Raw genomic sequence first — 18,523 nt, 5'->3', positions numbered from 1 at the left:
TCTGGCAACTGATCTCACAAATGCCTCCCATTCCATGTTGCTGTGCATTGTGACGCTCAGCCATGCAGAGAGAAATGCTGCAGGGTGGCTTCGCTCCTTCTTGCGCGCGGTCTCCTTCATTTGTGGCTCATTTATAGTTCTCCATTTGTTTACATAGCCAGTTAATAATGGACACGAGATGGAAAAATATTTTTTGGCAGCAAACATCAATTGGGGACTTATTACGAGCCTGTGTTCTTATTCGTCCTTTTATTTCTTGTGTCCCTGAAATGTCCATCAAACAGCCACGAAATTAGAATTGATACCGTCGGTTAATATCATAACGGTTAATGCAGCATGAAATCTTGATGTTGTGGGTGAAATTGCTCAGGGCAAGCACCCATTTGCCAAAGAGACTCAAACGTCCTTCTTGTGGCTTCATTGTTCCACCTATGAGTAATTTGTCTGCCTCCGCTTTCTTTTTCGGATTGGCTGGTCTTGAAAGGAATGTAGGTTTCCCAGCCAATAAACCGAGGGCCGAGAGGGGTCCTGCCCCTCGACCAAAATAACCCTGTAAATACACTGCGGGCACTATGAGAACTGGAGCCGGCCCAGCTGATGACTGCTTTGTGTACAAACAAGGCATGTTTGTCAGCCGTGTACCGCTGAACCATGCGGGCCGGCCTATAAATGTTGGTCTTTGTTGTGATAGGCGCCAATCTCTCGTGGAGGGGCACTTTGATACCGATGTTTGTGTGCATTCAAGGGAACTAATGGCGTGGGCAGGTTACGTGCAGTTTTTTTGTCAGTATTTATGGCACTCAGCTAGCCATCCTGCGTAGATGTGTGAATGGCAAATTCAATATTGTTGTGATTTGACTCATCCACTGCCATTGACGGCTATAGACGTCAAATAATTAATAGGTACGGGTTGCTTTCACCATCACCTCGTCTCGTCACATTAGTTGAACTCTAGGTTAGTTGATTCCAAACACTTGGGGAAGTCATAACCCGAATAGTTCTCATACTTTTCCAACCCTTCACTGTGATGATTTAAATGGTGTGTCCAATTAAAATGTCATTGTTTGTTTGGTTACTGGGGCTATTTGTTTTTGTTATTCTGATCAAACTGAAGATCTCTGGTCAACTATTTACACGTGACATGATCTATATCTGCCGGTTCCATGCGCCACTGTGAATTAAAACAGCCATTTTCTAGACAAATAAAATTCTGATTGAACCATATACTTGACATAGGAATATAGTGTGAACCCGAATGAGTTTCTTTTCGATTCTGCCTTTTTATTTGTGATTTCTTTTTATCTATACGGAGCACCTCATTCCCTTTAGTCACTCTGTTTCATTCTAATCAGAATACAAGGCTCTGTAAACCAGACGTATCAGTTCACCTTTGTCATTAAAGACCACTATTGTCTTAAAAAAATCAATTTGAACTCTAAAATGTACAGGAAGTGTCGTTAAATAAATCTGCTGAATCACTTGCTTGTCTTTGTGTGCACGTCGTATGTGAGGCGTGTCCTATATATTATGTCATATGCATATAAGGAAGGGAGTTGAAGTTTCTGCAGTCGCAAGAAGGGAATGAATTCTCAAGACAAGGTTCCTCTTGTTGCTGTTGTTGACTCCAGCTATCAGACTAATTTAGGGGAATAGTAAGAGTGGGAGGAGGAAGCTGAGCCAGTGTTTCGAGAGAGGGATGAGGGAAAATGATGAATCGTGACTGTAACTCCTCCAGTTGAAGGAGGGGTGGCGACACGAGCGCCCAACTTGCTTTTGTAAGCAGTCGTTTGTGAGGCTCGGCAAGCCCGCACGTGGAGGAGAGGCTTTCACATGGATGTGTTCACTCGGAGCTAGTTGGAGAGTTGCCGGTAAGTATTTGAGATCCTGCATTCTGTAGTTGACATGAAAGTTGATTTTGTGCTACTAGTGAAGTTAATCAGGCATTTTGAAACTGCCATACCGTTATCCATTGTTATTTGGTAATGCTAGGTGGACACATATAATTGTGTTGGATTTTCACTTGAATATGTCAACCTGCCCTCTGAGACCAATATGTATTTTTTTTTCCCCAGATATTGTACTGTACATTTTGTCATACTCAAATGTACAACATGGAAGCATTTATGCAACAGCAGGTTGTGTATCTACAGATCTATGTGCAAATACCTGTGCACAAGGTGTTCGCAAAATGATTTTTGTCCAACCAGTTTGGTTAGCCTCGAGTAATAGTTGTTTCCTCTTTAAGGATTCAAATTGGACACAATTCCATTTAAATCATACACTTGGTCAAAAAGTAAATAGAATTCCAATCTTACCGGTTTTAAACAAAAATTATCGGGGAAGGGGATAAAAAGTATACAAATGGTGTTTGTTTTACTGTGTTGTCTGGAAGGAAGTTGCTTCATCTCTGACAAAAGTAGGAGTTGTGATACCTGAAGGGAAGAAAAGGGAAGTGATGCACTTTGTTTAGTTGATGATGATCATCTTTGTCTTTCCTGTGCCTTCATGGTGACCAATGTTTACCCATTCAACCGTGGCGGACTAAATATAGACATTTGTTTTGCGTTCAGACAATACAACACTGATTGATGTTGGTAGATCAATTTTATTTTTTTGTTATGCTGGCCCTTGGAATGCTGCTTACGTAGCATAAATGCTCATCTGGATAATGAATGTGGAAGTGTGCAGCTATTCGTTATGGTATAGGCGCCATTTTGCAACAAATGTACCACTCATACATTATTAGAAGAGCTTGATACTGTGTGTGGACAGTAGATACCCAGTTGAAAATCGTAGTCCATTAATTTGGTGCTTCCACTGTTAACGTGTCACTTGTTGACATCGCTTTTTGCCAATCTGTACTCTTGCATCAGCTCTACTAACCTTTTATTAATAGCAATTGTTTTCAGTGTACATGTTTTGAGTTGTGCCTCACCTGGAGGGCACTGGTGGATTTTAGGGGAAGCACAAAAATATAAATAAAATAAAACAAAACAAAACAAAACAAAACAAAACAAAACAAAACAAAACAAAACAAAATAAAATAAAATAAAATAAAATAAAATAAAATAAAATTAAATTAAATTAATGATTATTATATATTATATTATTTATACATTTCCATGTTATAACCGAACATCTTTTCTGTCTTTTTTCTCTTTGTTCTCGTTTCATCCCATCAACCCTGTCCTCCATCATGGCCATCATCACGCTTCAGCTTCAAGCCATGTAATCAGCAGCAGAAGCGGAGCACATTCCTGTTTGCAAACAATTTTTTCCTCTCAAACAAGGTAAAAGTGTCTGCAAATCTGCAATATATATATATTTTTTTAATTTAATGGTGAAGTGTGTACAACATGAACATGAGGTGTGTGCCTGTCTGTCTTCATCTAGAATGTTTGGTGTGTTCTTGTCACCAGGGGCTATGGCTGTTTGTGTTTGTGAAGTCATATTTGCCGTGCCAGTCGAGTCAGATAATCTTACCAAACATAACCGGTAACTGAAGACATTTTGTGCTCTTGCTCCAAGGCTCATTTGAAGCCACACACAAACACAGACATGTGCACAAGACAAGACGAATGCATGTTTCAAAGAGACATTGCGACGTGTTCTTGAAAAGGAGAACAGAGAAATATTGTGATTGTGTGTCTGTGTGCAATGAAGCTGATTGGCTGCCGTTGTCTTTTCTGGGAGCCTTTTTGTCATTCTCTGAAACGACTTGTCAATTTTGATGATTGTATACTTTTACAATTGAGTTTAGTGTGTGCTGCTCGTGCGTCTTTCGAGAGGTTCCACCTTGGTGTGTGTTAGTATCTACACGCTCATTCTTTTTACCCCTGTGCCTTTGGCTGCCAAAAGTCCTTCATTGGCATAGCACACGTCTAAAAATACACACCCACATTAACACCATATCTGTGAGCACAGGTGCTACGGCCCCACACTGCCCCCAAGTGTGTGTCTGTGCACACTTTCAAATACATGTCATGTATTGGCTTGATGGGAGAAAAGCACTCCTTATCAGATATGTCAATGCCTCAAAGGCGTCCATGGTCTGCACACCTCTGTTGACACGCATGTTGGCGACTAATCTGTCGCGTTGACCTCTGTGGCCGGCTTCCTCCCTTCCGCGTCTTCCCACTGGCACTCAATGTTTGAAGTACCGGGGCCTGTGACATCACAGCGTCGGACACACAATAGTCCTGCTGTCCCTGCGCTGCGTCACAGATGCCTGCTTCCCCCGGTGGATGCTTGGCAATGGGAAGGCCTGCGTAGGATGTTTTACTGCCTGGTAGCCGTGTGTCACCATATGAGATAAGGAAGTGAGAGCCCACTTGTGTGTGCGCGGCTACGACGCTACAAGTCGGGGTTGTAAGATGAACATGAGTTACATAATGTGTGTTGGGCAGCATTTGGATTACATATAAGGCCTTGGGCTTCTTTTCCTCTCCGGCGTAATTGTTTCTCTTTGTCTTGTTATCCTGTTCTTCAGTTTTGTGTCAAATGAAAATCATTGTTTAGATTTTTTTAATTTTATTTGTTATATATGTGTGCACAAATACATAATTTCTATTAAAAAAAATCTATATCTATATAAAACCCTACTTTGAAACCCTAACTCTAATATGAAACCCTACTTTGAAGCCTTAACCCTAGCTTTAAACCCTAATTTGGATTTTTTTCAATTTCATCATTTGTTTTTGAATGTGTTTCAATTTGTCGTTCTGCCTTCATGTGGGTGACCCAACAGGCACAAAGCGGGCAGTGTATGCCCCCTCTGGTGCTGAAATGTACACTTTGGACAACAGGCAGCTTCAGCCTTTCTCAATAGGAGCTGCCATTCTTATTGTACCTCACACACAATGACCTTTTCTCTCTGTCTTTGTCCCGTTTCTCCCTGTCTTTCGCCCTGTCTTTCGTCTCTTCGTGACCGCGGACGTCCAATGTCTGAGTCTGGCTCTGATTGGTGGTTTAGAACCTCATGTGACTGCTTCTGTGGCTGTCAAAACAACACGGAGACAAGGAAAACGAAACCATTCGTCACTTCCCAGCACACCGTGTGTTGACTCCAGCCGGGCTTAGTCATGCCAAATATGAACACATGTCATTGCAGAAGGGGAACTGGGACTCCCCACTTAGTGTTTGTCTCTGCATGTTGCAAGACTATGCGTGAGAGACAACAGAAGGAGGTGCTTTAAAGAGGTCAGGGTGCTCCCCATCACCCCTTTGCTCACATGAGCAAAGTCAACATATCATCATCAACCACACTTAGAGGCACATCTACTCAAAGTTGAGAAAGTCTTCATTGAATCTAACAAGCAGGTTTTTGGAATGTGGTAAGAAGCAGGTATACCTGGAGAAAAGGCACAGGAAGCTGCAAGAGCTCATATTTGAACTTCAGAAGTGTGAGGAAGATGTGCTGACCGGCAATAACGGCACACTGCTGGGGAAATGATTCATCATTCTTGGGGGCGGGGGGAAAAGGAAGTGAAACTTTCTTGGTCACACCCGATGCCACGTGATTTGCCTCGTGGGGGTGGGTGCGTGTCAACAAACACTTTGTTGTTAGTGATTACTTTTGTTTAAACACAATCCCTTATGGATTGCTTTGTCAAATGAATAAAGCCGTGGTTTTTACTAAACGCTACTATTGCCATCCAACCTACACAGCTGCATTGGAAATTACCCCGTTTTTTTCACCCTGCATGTCCTCACAGCTTCATCTACCTCTCGGACTGGACTGCGGTGCGTTGACTTCGTCTCGCCCTCCCCTGCCCCCTCGCCCCCCAGCAATGGCCTCACGCATCGGTTTGCGTATGCAGGTAAACGACACGACCATTGTCTGTCACCCATTGTTGTTGTTTTCCATTGGAACAAACTCGAAGAATGGCTCGCTTCGTAAATTAGCAAGTTATCAATGATTTCGATCTCGGTGATTGTACATATCTACTTCCCCAGCTGATGCGAGACCAGCTGCAGCAGGAGGAGCAGCGTGAGCGGCAACACCAGCAAAATGCGGCCCTGCACCACATGCAACGCCGCATGGCCGGGCCGTCCGCCCCCACTGCAGCCATTAGTACCCCCCAGACTTACCAAAGCATGCAGGTGCCCGTGGAAGTTCTTAAGGTCAGTAGGACTGCAGCATATGATCATTTTCATCAAAGATACTGTCCATCAGCTCGCTACTGGTAATACCATAGCTGTTAAAAATCAAAAGGTTCTGCTTGCTTGCTATTTTGCTGCTTGGTCACTCTGCATTTGCCAATCCAATCAAAATTGATCAAAAAGAGACTTTCCTTTTCTTTCCAGGTCCAGACCCACCTTGAGAATCCCACAGACTACCACATCCGTCAGTCTCAGAGGCAGCAGGTGAAAGAGTACCTCTCCACTACCTTTGCCACCAAACAGGTATCTCTCAGTCATCATCATAAATAATATTACAAAGCTACGTATAAAGGAAGTTGCTCATCCACTCTTGTTGTTCTCTCCGTCTCAAGATGGTTCACGCCGTAGCGGGTCCGATGCCGCCGTCTCCCCCTGCGGCCATTGGCCCCACTGGGGGTTCGGCGTCTCTACCACCACCGCTCCACTCTCCACACAGGCGCGCCGAGCAGATGATGACTGGCAATAGTGCACCCAACAGCCCCATGGCCATGCTCAACATTGGATCCCACCCTGAGCAAGAGGTGGGAAGGGGCGAGAATGTTGCGTAAGCTTACAAGCTCATTTGTTGTAGGTCGTGTCAAATAGTGTCATTCACAAATACCACTGAAAAATGACCTTATTGCATACATATAACATTACGAGGATTGAATATTATCCCCATTATCGTCACATTTTACTGACTCCTCGTAATGATTCCATTGGTAAGCTGAAGCGGCATTCCGTTTGTGTCGTGCGCACAGTAGGTGAATAAACGTGTTGACTAACTGACACTGTCTTTTATTGAACTTTAAATGCTCCATTATGGCCTTGTAGCGGCAATTACGACTTAACAAGTGACAGTTTAGTATGCCAAGGCCCTTTGAACCTGGCAGACTTTGACCAAATTCTCTCTTAGCGGAACTTTTGGCTTCTGTTTTGTCAGTCTCACTGAGAGCAAATAGTCTAAGCAGTTAACCTCTATGGAGAAGTCATCTTTGAAGCCGACTCTAGAATGAAACATGCGCCCGCAGGTGAGTTCACCTCAACATGTCAACGGGACTGAAGGACTTTAGTATAAGAGCGTTACAAACATGGCTCCGATGCAGGACTTGTCTAAAGTTAGACCGTTACAGGCTGTAATGATACTCACATAGGTTGTCCCACCTTTTTTTTTCAGATGGATGAGGTCATTGATGACATCATCAGCATGCAGTCCAGTTACGATGATCTTCAGGCTTACATAGACCCCGTCCAGATGCCTAACACAGTAAGTCGGCCCAAAACTAACTAGTGAATGATGAGTCTGAATGACATATAATTGCATGCAATCTTATTGCATTCATCAATTAGTGCTGAGTTCATCTACAACCATTCGTTTTCTCAGAATTTTCATTTTTCAGCTCCTCCTTGGAAATGTCCTTGCATCTGGACAAAAAAAAAAAAATCTTCTTAGACTGGAATCCTTTAAACATTCAGAGATTCAATGTTATTGTCCTGTATGCATAATAATTAAATTATAATAATTCAATTAAAATTAAATAATCTTAAAATGTATTATTATTTTAATTTTTATGCAACTATCCCAAATTACTACACAGCAACAACAAATGAATCCATTTGAGTATTTTTCCATATATAATTTTGTCCCACATAGTGTCTTGTATTCTTTTATTTTTAAATGAATTTTTTTTTTTTATTAAATGAAAATGTAATTTTAGTCATTGCAACTTAAATTTGCCTTTTATATTTTGTGTCCAGACCCAAACAACAATTTGAGATGGCACAAGCATTTTCTTGCGTAAACACAAAACAGTCATATTGATCGTAACGTGCTGAGCAAGGTTATACACGCCAACAAAAACATGTCAATTGAAAACTGGGGGGGTGGGTCAAAGTTAGAATTAACAATTAAACTGCCAGCAGTTAGAGTTCAACTTGTTCACAAGATATTTGGAACAGGGGGGAGAGGAGGAGGAGGAGGGGGGGGGCAATCTGTGCAAAAAGAAAACAGGCTGAAAGTCCAGTTAGGGGAAAGTTCACTCATGTTTGGTGGTGGGGAGAGGAGTGTCTCCACGTAAATTGGATCAGTGCTGCTGAGGTAGTGTTCCGACACAGTCTGCCTTGTAGCGAGGAGGAAGGACCCCTCCGACCTTGCCGGCGGATTAGAGGATGAAGGAGATGAGTACGACGTATGCCATTGTGGAAGTTATTGAAGGAGAACAAATTCAGTTGGTAAGATATTGATTTGAACTGTTGCGATGGAGTTTGTCGGCGCTCGTGGTGAAAGAAGACGTTTGGGACCAACGTCTCTAATTACCGGCCTCAGGCTGCTGATTACGCTCAGAGTGTGGGGGTGGAAGGCGTTTTTGGGTTTGATTTAATCCCACGATAAAGTTTTTGGTGGTTGAAAATTCCTCTGACCTAAATCGGTTTAATCTGAGCGAGCCACATTTGTCTGTGTGCATTTGTGTAGTCTAACGTCACAGTGATAGATTGATTGTATTAGGACACTGTTCAACACTGATGTGTCTAGTGGGGTGAAACCCGTGCACTCAATGAACTGCTGCAAACAGATAAAGACTATGTAAGAATGTGTGCGGACGTGTGTCTATGCAAGTGTGCGTGTGTGTGTGTGTGTGTGTGTGTGTGTGTGTGTTTGTGTGTGTGTGTGAATATATATATTTATTTATGTATTTATTTATTTATTTTATGTATATTTGTATTTATTTATTATATAAATGCAATTGGATAAAAAAGGTTTCTTTTAATTCTTTTATGTTCTTTTAACTGGCGAACCTCTGAATCACCTGCTAATCCTGATGGGGATTAAAGAGGCATACATTTGGAATTCTTGGAATCTCAAACTTTAGTAAGAGCCATGAAACATGAAAACCACTGAATACGAGGAAGTTGCTCTGGGCTGGATGTTAAGACCAGTACACTGAAACACTGATCCATGTAGTGCCCCTTTTCAATACAATTTCTGGAATCTGGAGTTTGATTGGTCACTGCTTAATTTCATTTTTTTTTTCTATTTCACATCCTGCAATTTGCATGCAGAGGAATTTGTGTTTGTGTGTGTTTGTGCGCGCGTGTAATGTTATGATGTGCGAACTCGCACAGTAGCCACTCGATAAGTTATCGCTTCCTTTTGACTTCTTTATCTTGCAGGCCTCATTAGCGCTGCCCTATCTGCCCTCAGGCCAGGGTGTAAAACGCAATAGGCAACAAGACATTAAGAAGTAAATCAATAGATGAATCGATTCAAATAAAATGTGGTCTTTTGGTTCCTCCATCGCAGTGTTCGTGTTGCGACCTTTATGAGCGTTTGGGAGGGAAGGTTGTCTCCTCGCAGCGTTGAGGAGAGAATAAAGGCAGCGAGGCAGATAAGATACTGGCCAGAGGATGGCAGTCAATCATTGCTGGTTGCTTGTCAGGGAGTTCTTAAGGTGTGATATTATGGCATGGTCTCTTCTTTACAGCACACTAAACATGGACACTGACTTTATAAAGGTACTTAAACTGGGATGTAGAGTTTAGAGAAATAACCTGGAGTTACGCTCGTATGACCTGTGTTTGACTTTCCTATTGTCGCGATTGACCTGATGCGGTTTTCTGACATTATGTTTTTTCATGATTGTTTCGATTATGTTTCCTCAGCTCCCTCTGTCCAGCAGCCACCTGGATGTGTACACGGGTCCAGGGATGAAGGGGCCGGCCATTGCAATGACCAGCAATTCCTGCCCTGCCAACTTGACCGTCAAACGGGAAATTTCAGGTGCGTCCGTTTTACATGCATGTTTATGAATATAAATGATTTTTCTCTGCGAGCAAGATATACCTATCTCATATAGTGTTTGTGTCAGCCACTCGTTGATGAGGTTTTGTTATTGCAAAGACACAGAAGCCCGAGCCATGGCCAAGGAGAGACAAAAGAAAGACAACCACAATCTCAGTAAGTATTTTCCGATTCCAGCTCCCTAAATGTAATAATCTTGTTATTTTGTGCATTGCATAACTTTACACACGCATGCGCACGGACATAAACTATAATGTTGTACAGTTATATATCCAGTTTTGCTGATTTAGCAGACATAGTGCAATGAATGGGTGAATGGATAAGCCATATATATATATTTTTTTTGCTGCTCTGGCACTGAAGAACATTTAATTGCCCATGACTGTGTGAGCTTATGTGATTACAGGCAAATGTGTATCTGTTTACAAGTGTGACTCTCTCTTGGTGATCCTTTCTTTTTCTCCACTGTGTCTTTTTAGTCATCCTCTTTTGTCTTTCCTTCTTTTGTTCATTCATTTGCAGTTGAAAGGAGACGGCGGTTCAACATCAATGATCGTATTAAAGAGCTTGGCACAATGATTCCCAAAACCAATGATCTGTAAGTAGGTTTTGCTATAATATGAGGGGAAGGGGGGGTTGCCTGTGTTGTAATTAGCGTAAAGTAGAAAAGTATCTTTAGAAGAGCAATTCAATGTTTGTCCGTTTCTCTTTAAGCTAATTAGATCATGTTTGAGGTGAATCACATGTGGTTAACTTAATTAAAGATAATCATCATTTTACAAGCCCGGTTACTTGATGAAATGAAATAGTTTCAGGCACTACATTACAATAGCGCTGGAAGCTACTTCAACATTTACTTTGCGTCTACGGGTGTCATAGCGATGTTCGCTGGAACAAGGGCACCATCCTGAGAGCGTCGGTGGACTACATCAAACGTATGCAGAAGGATGTTCAGAGGACCAGAGAGGTGGAGACGAACTTCAGAAGGATGGAAATGGCCAACAAACACTTGATGCTTCGCATTCAGGTAATTTGCTCAATTCTATTCCCGACACTGTACGCAGTATAATTAATACTGATGGCGTGAACAGGAGTTGGAGATGCAAGCTCATATACATGGCTTACCCAGCAACTCTCCATCTGGCTTGAACTCGGTTGACTTGATGGCCCCATATGTAAAAGAAGAGACCAGCCCTGAGGAGAACCTTTCCCACACTCAGACACAAGCCCACCACCACCAGCTAAGCCAGAGTCAGGCTCCGCCCCCACCGCAGCAGCATCACTTCCTCCCGCAGAACCACCTGCACCCTCAAAGCCAGGCTCAGCTTCAGCAGCCCAGGCAGCTGGCCATGCTCCCGCAGCACCTCCAGCCCCAGCCGCCCATCCAGTACCCGGCCGTAGGCAGCTCCCAGCCCTTTGACTTTGCCCAGTCGCTGGACTTGTGCGACGGGATGTCGGCGTTCTCGGACGCCATGTCGGGGCTGGGCGATCTGGGAGGACTGGATGTGCAAAGCCGTAGAAGCGATATGGGCTTCCTTATGATGGATGAGGCCCTGTCCCCCATCGGCGGCGACCCTCTGCTCTCCACGATGTCCCCGGAGGCCTCTGTCGACTCTAGTCGCAGATCCAGTTTCAGCATAGAGGATGGTGACATACTGTAGGCACATGCACGCGCACACACACATGCAAACACACACGCAAACACACACACACGCACGCTCATACACACACACACACACACACGCACGCACACGCACACGCACACGCACACACACACTCCTGCAAGCACACGCTTTGAGAAAAAACGGGGTGTTGGTACCACTGTAAACAGCATAAAAAGGAAATCATCACAATGAGTGGAACTCATTAAGCACCAGTCTCACAATGTATCCAATAAATGACGAAAAGGATCACAAAACTCAAGAAGCAGATGAAACATAACAAATACTGCTATCAGAAAATTCTACAGTATGTTGTTTTTAGGAAGGTGGTAGTCATTTTTATCCACAGGATGAAAACCTTGACCCCATTTCGTCATCACGATGAGCACTATCGGGTTGTTGTCAGCCAGCGGCCGTCGCGAACATGCTAATCTTAGCGCGTCCTTAAAGTGGCCATGTCGACATTTACATTGTGGGCTTTACGGGTGTGACTTTTCTAATCTTCACTTTCGGTGTCCTTTTTTTTGTCAACTCACACATCCACAAGTGCCACATTCTACGCCGCCTTCATACTCAGGTATTGTAAGAGAATTTACAAGCAGGGTCAAGTTAAATTAGTGCTGATGGGAACTTTTTTAGGTGGTACTGGCCCTCACACTGGGTGGCTTTGCAATACAGATCACGTTTGCTTCATACACACAAAGGTGTTCAGTAAACACAGATGTGAGATCCCCATTACTCACACGCACTCGTGCACACACACTTACACAAAGGACATCTTTTTTTGGTCCATTTTGTTATCATGGCAGCCTTAGCATTCTGGCATTATGGATGGGAAAGAAATCTCCTTGGGGATATTTTGGATTCTAAATAGGGATGGGCATTTGTCTACATTTGTTTGATTGACGGTGAACGCTCACTTAAAAGATTCTTTGTTCTTTTTGGGGATGGAGAATTGCTCTGTGAATGTTCACAACTCATTTTTCCATGGCACAGTGATGTCATGTTGTTCCTACACTTTTGCTGGTTGTGCACTCCATATTGTGTCAAAAGCTTCAAGATGTAACAAGTCAACAATCAATTCCACACAATCGACCAAATTCATGATCACGACAACTTTTATGCCCATCCCTAATTATAGCGTCTTTATTGTAGCTTGTTGTTTATTCTATTCCCCAAAGCACTGGAAACTATATTATTGTTTTGACTTTGTACAAAAATGATTATTTTTATTTTTGATGTTTTATGCCATAAGCAGCTTTTAAATATTTTGTTTGTGTTCTTTTCATGCATTTTTATTTAGTTTTTTTGCACCCAAAACAATTCTGTCACCTTTCAAGCCAGTTAAAGCCACCCATGCATTACTTGAGATGAAGCCAAGAGCCATTTGGGAACTTTTACTGACAAGGAAGGTTTGTAGTCTGATACCTTTTTTTCTTTCTTCTTTTTTTAATATGCACAATTGGGCTTTTATTGTTCTTATTGTTATCTTTTGAAGCCAAATATTTGATGAAAGGTGATTCTGATTGAATTAAAATTTCTCACATTGTGAATGTAAAGTTTACCAGTGTTTCTGGTCAGCGGGAAGTCAGTTTTGCTGTGCCTTTACTTTTCCCTTTCTTTGTAGCTGTGGTTTCCATGGAAACTGCAAGACTGACTTCACCTCAACTCTGTGCTGAATGCCTTACCATGTTTGTTTTTCCACCGGAGGTGTGCCTCGTCCCATTTCAACCACAGTTTGACTGTTGTTGACAACCTTGCCAACACTCCAAAGAATTGTTCCACTAGAGGGCGCTCTGTTGCGCAACATACACAGCGGGCATGTCCTGATTTGAAATAAGTTATAAAAATGTTTTACCAGAATCCATTCATTTGCTTCAGTTGTTTTATTTGTGTGGTGACATAGTCTGTGTGTTTGTGTCTGGTTTTCTTTTGTGCGCATGGCATGAAGTGGAGCGCACGAATTTATTCCATTCTATTCTATTCTATTCTAAACATCCTAACCATTTTTTGTTTGTGAGAGGCCCTTACTGCTCTTACACTGTGGTGTACTCAAGTCGACCTACAAATATACATCTCGACCCTCGATCAATGAGACTTGTCCCCAAAACTGGATGTCTCTTTTAGTACCTAGACTGTCCTGTGAGTGGTAGCACAGTGCTACAGGTAAAAAAAAAAAAAAAAAATCCCCAAAAAAAAAACCAAACACCGCAGGTAATGCGTGGTAGAAGAAGACAAAGTGCAAAAGGCGAATTTATTTTATTTGGATGCGTCATTGCGGTTTGTTGCACACCTTTGTGTCTTCCTAATTGTGATTTCCGATACACAAAAATACTAAACACAGCTCGTTGGCCTCTAATTTATGTGCAACCATGGTTTGGCCTAAATTCATTTTGACAGTCTCTATTCCGAGGGAAAAAAATAAATCCGACCACACTCCCAAACAAATTAATCGCTCAGATTAATAGTTGAGAGAAATACTAATTTTAAAAAATCGGCCCTTTGCTGACTTTGATCGGAAGACGTTTCAATTTGTCCCGTTTTTACTTTGCTCCAGTCTTCGTGAAAAGCTGCAAACAGGATTATGCAGACCTTCAGCGTCATTAAGCGAGGCCCACTATACGAAAGGTAATGCACGCTGCAGATTCGTATCATTGTTCTTTTTCCTACAAGATTTACTGTGGTGTGTGTTTAATCGAAAATCAGTTCAGTGCACAGGTTGAGAGAGACAGATAAGACTCAAATTCCGTTATTTTACATAAATGCATATCAAGAATGTAAATTCGCCAAATAGTGAGCCTTTTAAAATAGCTTATAAATTACTTCAAAGAGCTTGTAAAGTCATTTGTATCTAAAACCAATTTTTAGAGCCCTTCTGATTCATGTCATTATAATAATATCCACGAGGGGACACTAGAGGTCTATGGTTTGTTGAAGACCATGAACTATATAGAGTGATTATTTTGAGGCGCACAGTGTGATTAATGCTCGAATATACCACCCCTAATTGTTTGAAGTATCGGTAAATATGTTTTGTGCCAACCAGTTAAAATAAAAATGTTGCAGCGGGACATTACAACCAGTGAGTGAACCCTCCAAAAGAAAAAAAGCTACATCCCCTCCACCACCTTTTGTCCCTTTTGCCCTCAATCTTCTTGTGATGTATTAGTCCAAGTCTTCTTCAGGATGAACCATAAACTATTTAATAGTCCTTCTTAACTTAAATACAGGTAATCTTATTTCTAATCCTCACATAGACACACACACACACACACGGCTGCACTGAGAGCACATGAGTGTCGTGTGTGCAGCCCATCCGCAAGCCCATTCTCCAGGGTCTTTATGATGCTAATGTACTCCCCGGTCTAATAAATCCCTGTAGAGCCGCGCGGAGTAGATCTTATGGCTCACTCCGATCACCACCTCCGATCTCCCTCCGGCACACACACATTCACACGCCGCTATTACTTGTGGCAGAAGTGCCTGCCTTGCACTTCCATTGATACTTGGGAGGCTGTTTAGTAAGAAGAGGCGAGGGGAAAGGTTGAGACAAATCAAACATGAAGGAGCAACTTAAGAGACGTTGGCACTCTAGTTGCACTCGGTGAGTGTGTGTGTGTGTGTGTGGTCCTACGCTTGCAGCAAATGGTTGAAAATGTCATTTTCTAATGCCTTGGCCTCCAGGAGGTTTTAGCATCACAAAATTAAAATTCTTCATCCCTCCAACATTTGCTCAGTCGTCTTCCTCTGGCCACTGGGCTTGGTGTTTCTTCCTCCACCTCCCTCCCGCCTTTCTTCTCAGGGGAGCAGTGTGTCACTTTGCTGGAAGCCCAAGCGAGAGAGGTGAAAGGGGGCTGATTGAGCTAATTTAGCCCCTGGATGTGAGAGCAGGCAAGGCCTCACCTCCTGCTAATAGACACACATCAAAATGGAGATGAGGAGGATTGATGAAAGGAAGGAAAGGAGGACTATAAAAACTGGGAAGACTTTTTTTGATGGATTTATCTCTTTTTAGTCTTAAGGGATGTAAAGCAAACTTTTATGAGTGACATTGTGAAGTTGATAGAGGTTTATGTGTGTTGCCATGCTGATATTACTCATTGATTCATCCTCCTCCATTAAGTTGCCGTCAATCAAGGCCAGTTTTACGATCTCCCCCACATTGGGAAGATTCTCCTGGGCAACAAAAAAAATAATGGATGAAGATTGGAGTCACGATTTATGGCTTCTCGACCGTACATTGTCGTGTAGCCAAAGAAAGTGACGCAACATTGATTCGAGAGCCATCCTTCATCACCAATGTTGGATTGAAGTTTCCAGGGTTGGTTAATTGCTGCGGAAGTTTTAAATTCAAATGAAGTAGCGTGAAACCTCCTAGGTCAAACTGCCGTCGTGCATGACATGGCACGATTTGCCAGTTTAGTTAGCGAATCTTTGAAATCCCTAAAAAAGTTTAGAATTGCCTGGAAGTGCCACCAGATGACAGCAAATTGTTATTTTTGTCTCAATGAAACTCTTCAACTCACATCAACATAGTTCCTTGACACTAAGATGGTGCAAAAGAGTCATCAAAGCACTATTTTTGTCTAAATGAAACTCTGAGCTCAATCACTTCCTTGACACAAAATGTTTGAATTTTTTTACGTGAATTTCTTGTATCGTGTTCGACCTTGGAGGTTCCACATTTGCCATTGTCACTTTTGAGCCCTCCTCATTTGAGCTTCTACATTTAAATGTGGAAGAAGTGTCCTTTTTTGAAAGGTCAAAACTGAGAGCACATGAAGCCACCCGTCACAGAGGCGAAGCGTCTTCTCTTTTCTTTCTGCCGTCTTGACATTCTCTCACTGTAACTACCTCGACGCCAACGCCGCACACCTCCCGCCCTTCTTCATTCCCACCTCCGCTGCCCTCTTTATTCTGCCGCTCCTTTTGTCCATCTTCTTCTACATATTTAATACTCTTCACTGACTCCCCTCAACCTCCGGTGCTTCCATTGCTGAAAGAAAAAGGAACTCAAATTGGCTGGAGAGATGAATAATGTCCCCGTCATTAAAAGTGGCTAAGGAAAGGGTTGCTCTTTTCATGTGTGTGCAGGTGATGAGATGAGCCGTTCTGATAGTGGTCAGTGGTCAGAGTCAGTCTCTTCTCCTTGTTTAGTGAGCTGACGTGTGCTGACATGTTAAGGGAGCTATCCGGTGCTGAAAATTGAAGCGAATATATATCTTCTCTTTGCATAGCTTTTTCTTTGCACCAAAATGAACTCCATGTATTCTCGAGTTTGTACCATGGTCCTTTACTCTTCATACCCAGTAGGGGGCGTTAGTGGTCCACAACAGAAGCCAACCCCATCGAGGAGATGATAAACGAGGCCTGATTAACGTTGTGGTTGTTGTGACAGCAATTGACAAACATTTACAATTAGTCCGTTCTCTTGAGAATTTAAATCTTCATCATTCCCAAAAATGTTTTGGACAGTTCTTTAGGAGCAATTTAGTGAAGTCCGTTTTGTGTCCCAGAACCTCAAGCAAGGCCTGCTTAGATGAGTTTTGTTTGGAAGAATTTGTGGAGGGCCTCTTGATCCTTTGACAAATTAATGTGCAGGGAATGATGAAAAGGTGTAGCATAGCAAATAATCCAGTTTGAGCTATTTATTTGTCCCCATCCAGATGATTTGTTTATCTAGCTATGCCAGCAACATAACAGTGATAATCAGAAAAATGTAATGCACTTTTACTAGATGGCAGAAAGAACCGTTTTGACTTTTATTGTTTTTCTTCTGTAAAACATGATATGTCTTGGCTCAGTAAAGGTTACAAATATGTTAATATATGTTGCTAGGAAAAAAAGTATCATCCTCTGTAAAAGCAAGTCATCGTATTCCTCCGGCTTGATTTGTTCGAATGATCAATGAGGGAACACAAATATACCGCCATCATTTTAGTTTTGTGCCGGCTGCTAATTTCAGCTCGTCATTATGAAGATAAATAATGCATCTGGCAGAATTTGTCTCCTTTTGAAGGTTACAGACGCCATCTTTTCTGCGGCTGTTGAGAAAGATGTATTCTTACCGCACCTTTTCCTGATTGCAGCCTTCTTCCGCCAATAAATTTATGTACGAGACAAAGACTGGCTAAATGATGGCTAATTTCATTGTCCTTGATGGAAGAGTGCAAGCTAATGGTGTGGCACACAGGATTTATTCTAGCCTGTAAGCTCCTTATTAACATCTATTTGTTCTGTTGCTGTTTGTTTCTCCCCGCCAGCCACTCATTCATCCATCTTGCAAATTCAATTGCAATGTAGAGATTGTGAGTAAGAGTATGTTTCAGTGAACTTATGATGTGAAGGTCGCAAAGATTAGATTTATTTTTGATTTTTTATCCGCATCACTCCATGAGAAGAGGTTTATACAGCCTACAGCTGTTATCACATTTATGCCCTTCTTCAAGCTTCTTCTTTAGTCTCATACCGCCGTCTCCCCGAAGATAACGACGCGCCACATGACGCCATTGTCCCCCCCCATCCCATCCTCTCGTAGGTGGAGATTTAAAGTTGTGTTTTAAAACTGCCACTGTTCCAATCCTACTTAACCCCCCTCCTTCTGCCTCCTCCCTTTTGTCTCCCCCCCTCCTGAGTATACCACCTAACCCCTCTGAACTTCAGTCAGAGTTAGTGAAGACTGAGAGTACACTGGGGAGTCGAGATAGACGCCGACTTAGCTGACTGCTATTTCCCCACTTTCTCCACTAATAAGAAAACTTTCTCTTCTTGTGTGTGCTTGGAGATCACACACACTTTTACACCAGTTCACATAAACATTTTGTGGTATTGGGACACCTGTTCAAATTTTTGCTTGGGCCCTTCTGATCGGAGTTGGCGTTTTTAATTATTCAAATTTAATCATAAGTCCCTATGGGAATAT

The 18,523-nt window shown here is 42.4% G+C and overlaps 1 protein-coding gene across 5 annotated transcripts; it reads left to right on the top strand.

Moving 5' to 3' along the window:
• The first annotated feature begins 1,569 nt into the window (after nucleotides 1-1,569).
• On the top strand, nucleotides 1,570-13,468 carry tfeb (transcription factor EB). 5 transcript variants are annotated; one of them, XM_037251437.1, is made up of 12 exons: nucleotides 1,570-1,868; nucleotides 3,218-3,290; nucleotides 5,715-5,819; nucleotides 5,956-6,123; nucleotides 6,307-6,405; nucleotides 6,495-6,683; nucleotides 7,319-7,408; nucleotides 9,802-9,919; nucleotides 10,040-10,096; nucleotides 10,463-10,538; nucleotides 10,811-10,967; nucleotides 11,032-13,468. In XM_037251437.1, the coding sequence occupies exons 3-12, from the start codon at nucleotides 5,790-5,792 to the stop codon at nucleotides 11,599-11,601; spliced, it is 1,554 nt and encodes a 517-aa protein (XP_037107332.1). In that variant the 5' UTR covers nucleotides 1,570-1,868; nucleotides 3,218-3,290; nucleotides 5,715-5,789; the 3' UTR covers nucleotides 11,602-13,468. The 5 variants fall into 5 exon arrangements, 3 of the variants coding, with proteins under 3 accessions (XP_037107332.1, XP_037107333.1, XP_037107331.1); XM_037251438.1 differs by having other exon boundaries at nucleotides 1,571-1,868; nucleotides 10,046-10,096; XR_005097961.1 differs by lacking the exons at nucleotides 1,570-1,868; nucleotides 3,218-3,290 and having other exon boundaries at nucleotides 5,696-5,819; nucleotides 10,820-10,967; nucleotides 11,032-11,642; nucleotides 11,685-11,837; nucleotides 11,886-13,468.
• Nucleotides 13,469-18,523: the final 5,055 nt, after the last annotated feature.

The sequence above is a fragment of the Syngnathus acus genome, chromosome 5 (assembly GCF_901709675.1).
Source record: "Syngnathus acus chromosome 5, fSynAcu1.2, whole genome shotgun sequence".
NCBI classification, from domain to species: domain Eukaryota; kingdom Metazoa; phylum Chordata; class Actinopteri; order Syngnathiformes; family Syngnathidae; genus Syngnathus; species Syngnathus acus.
Note: the sequence above shows the minus strand (reverse complement) of the source record. Positions and strands in the feature narration are given on the sequence as shown.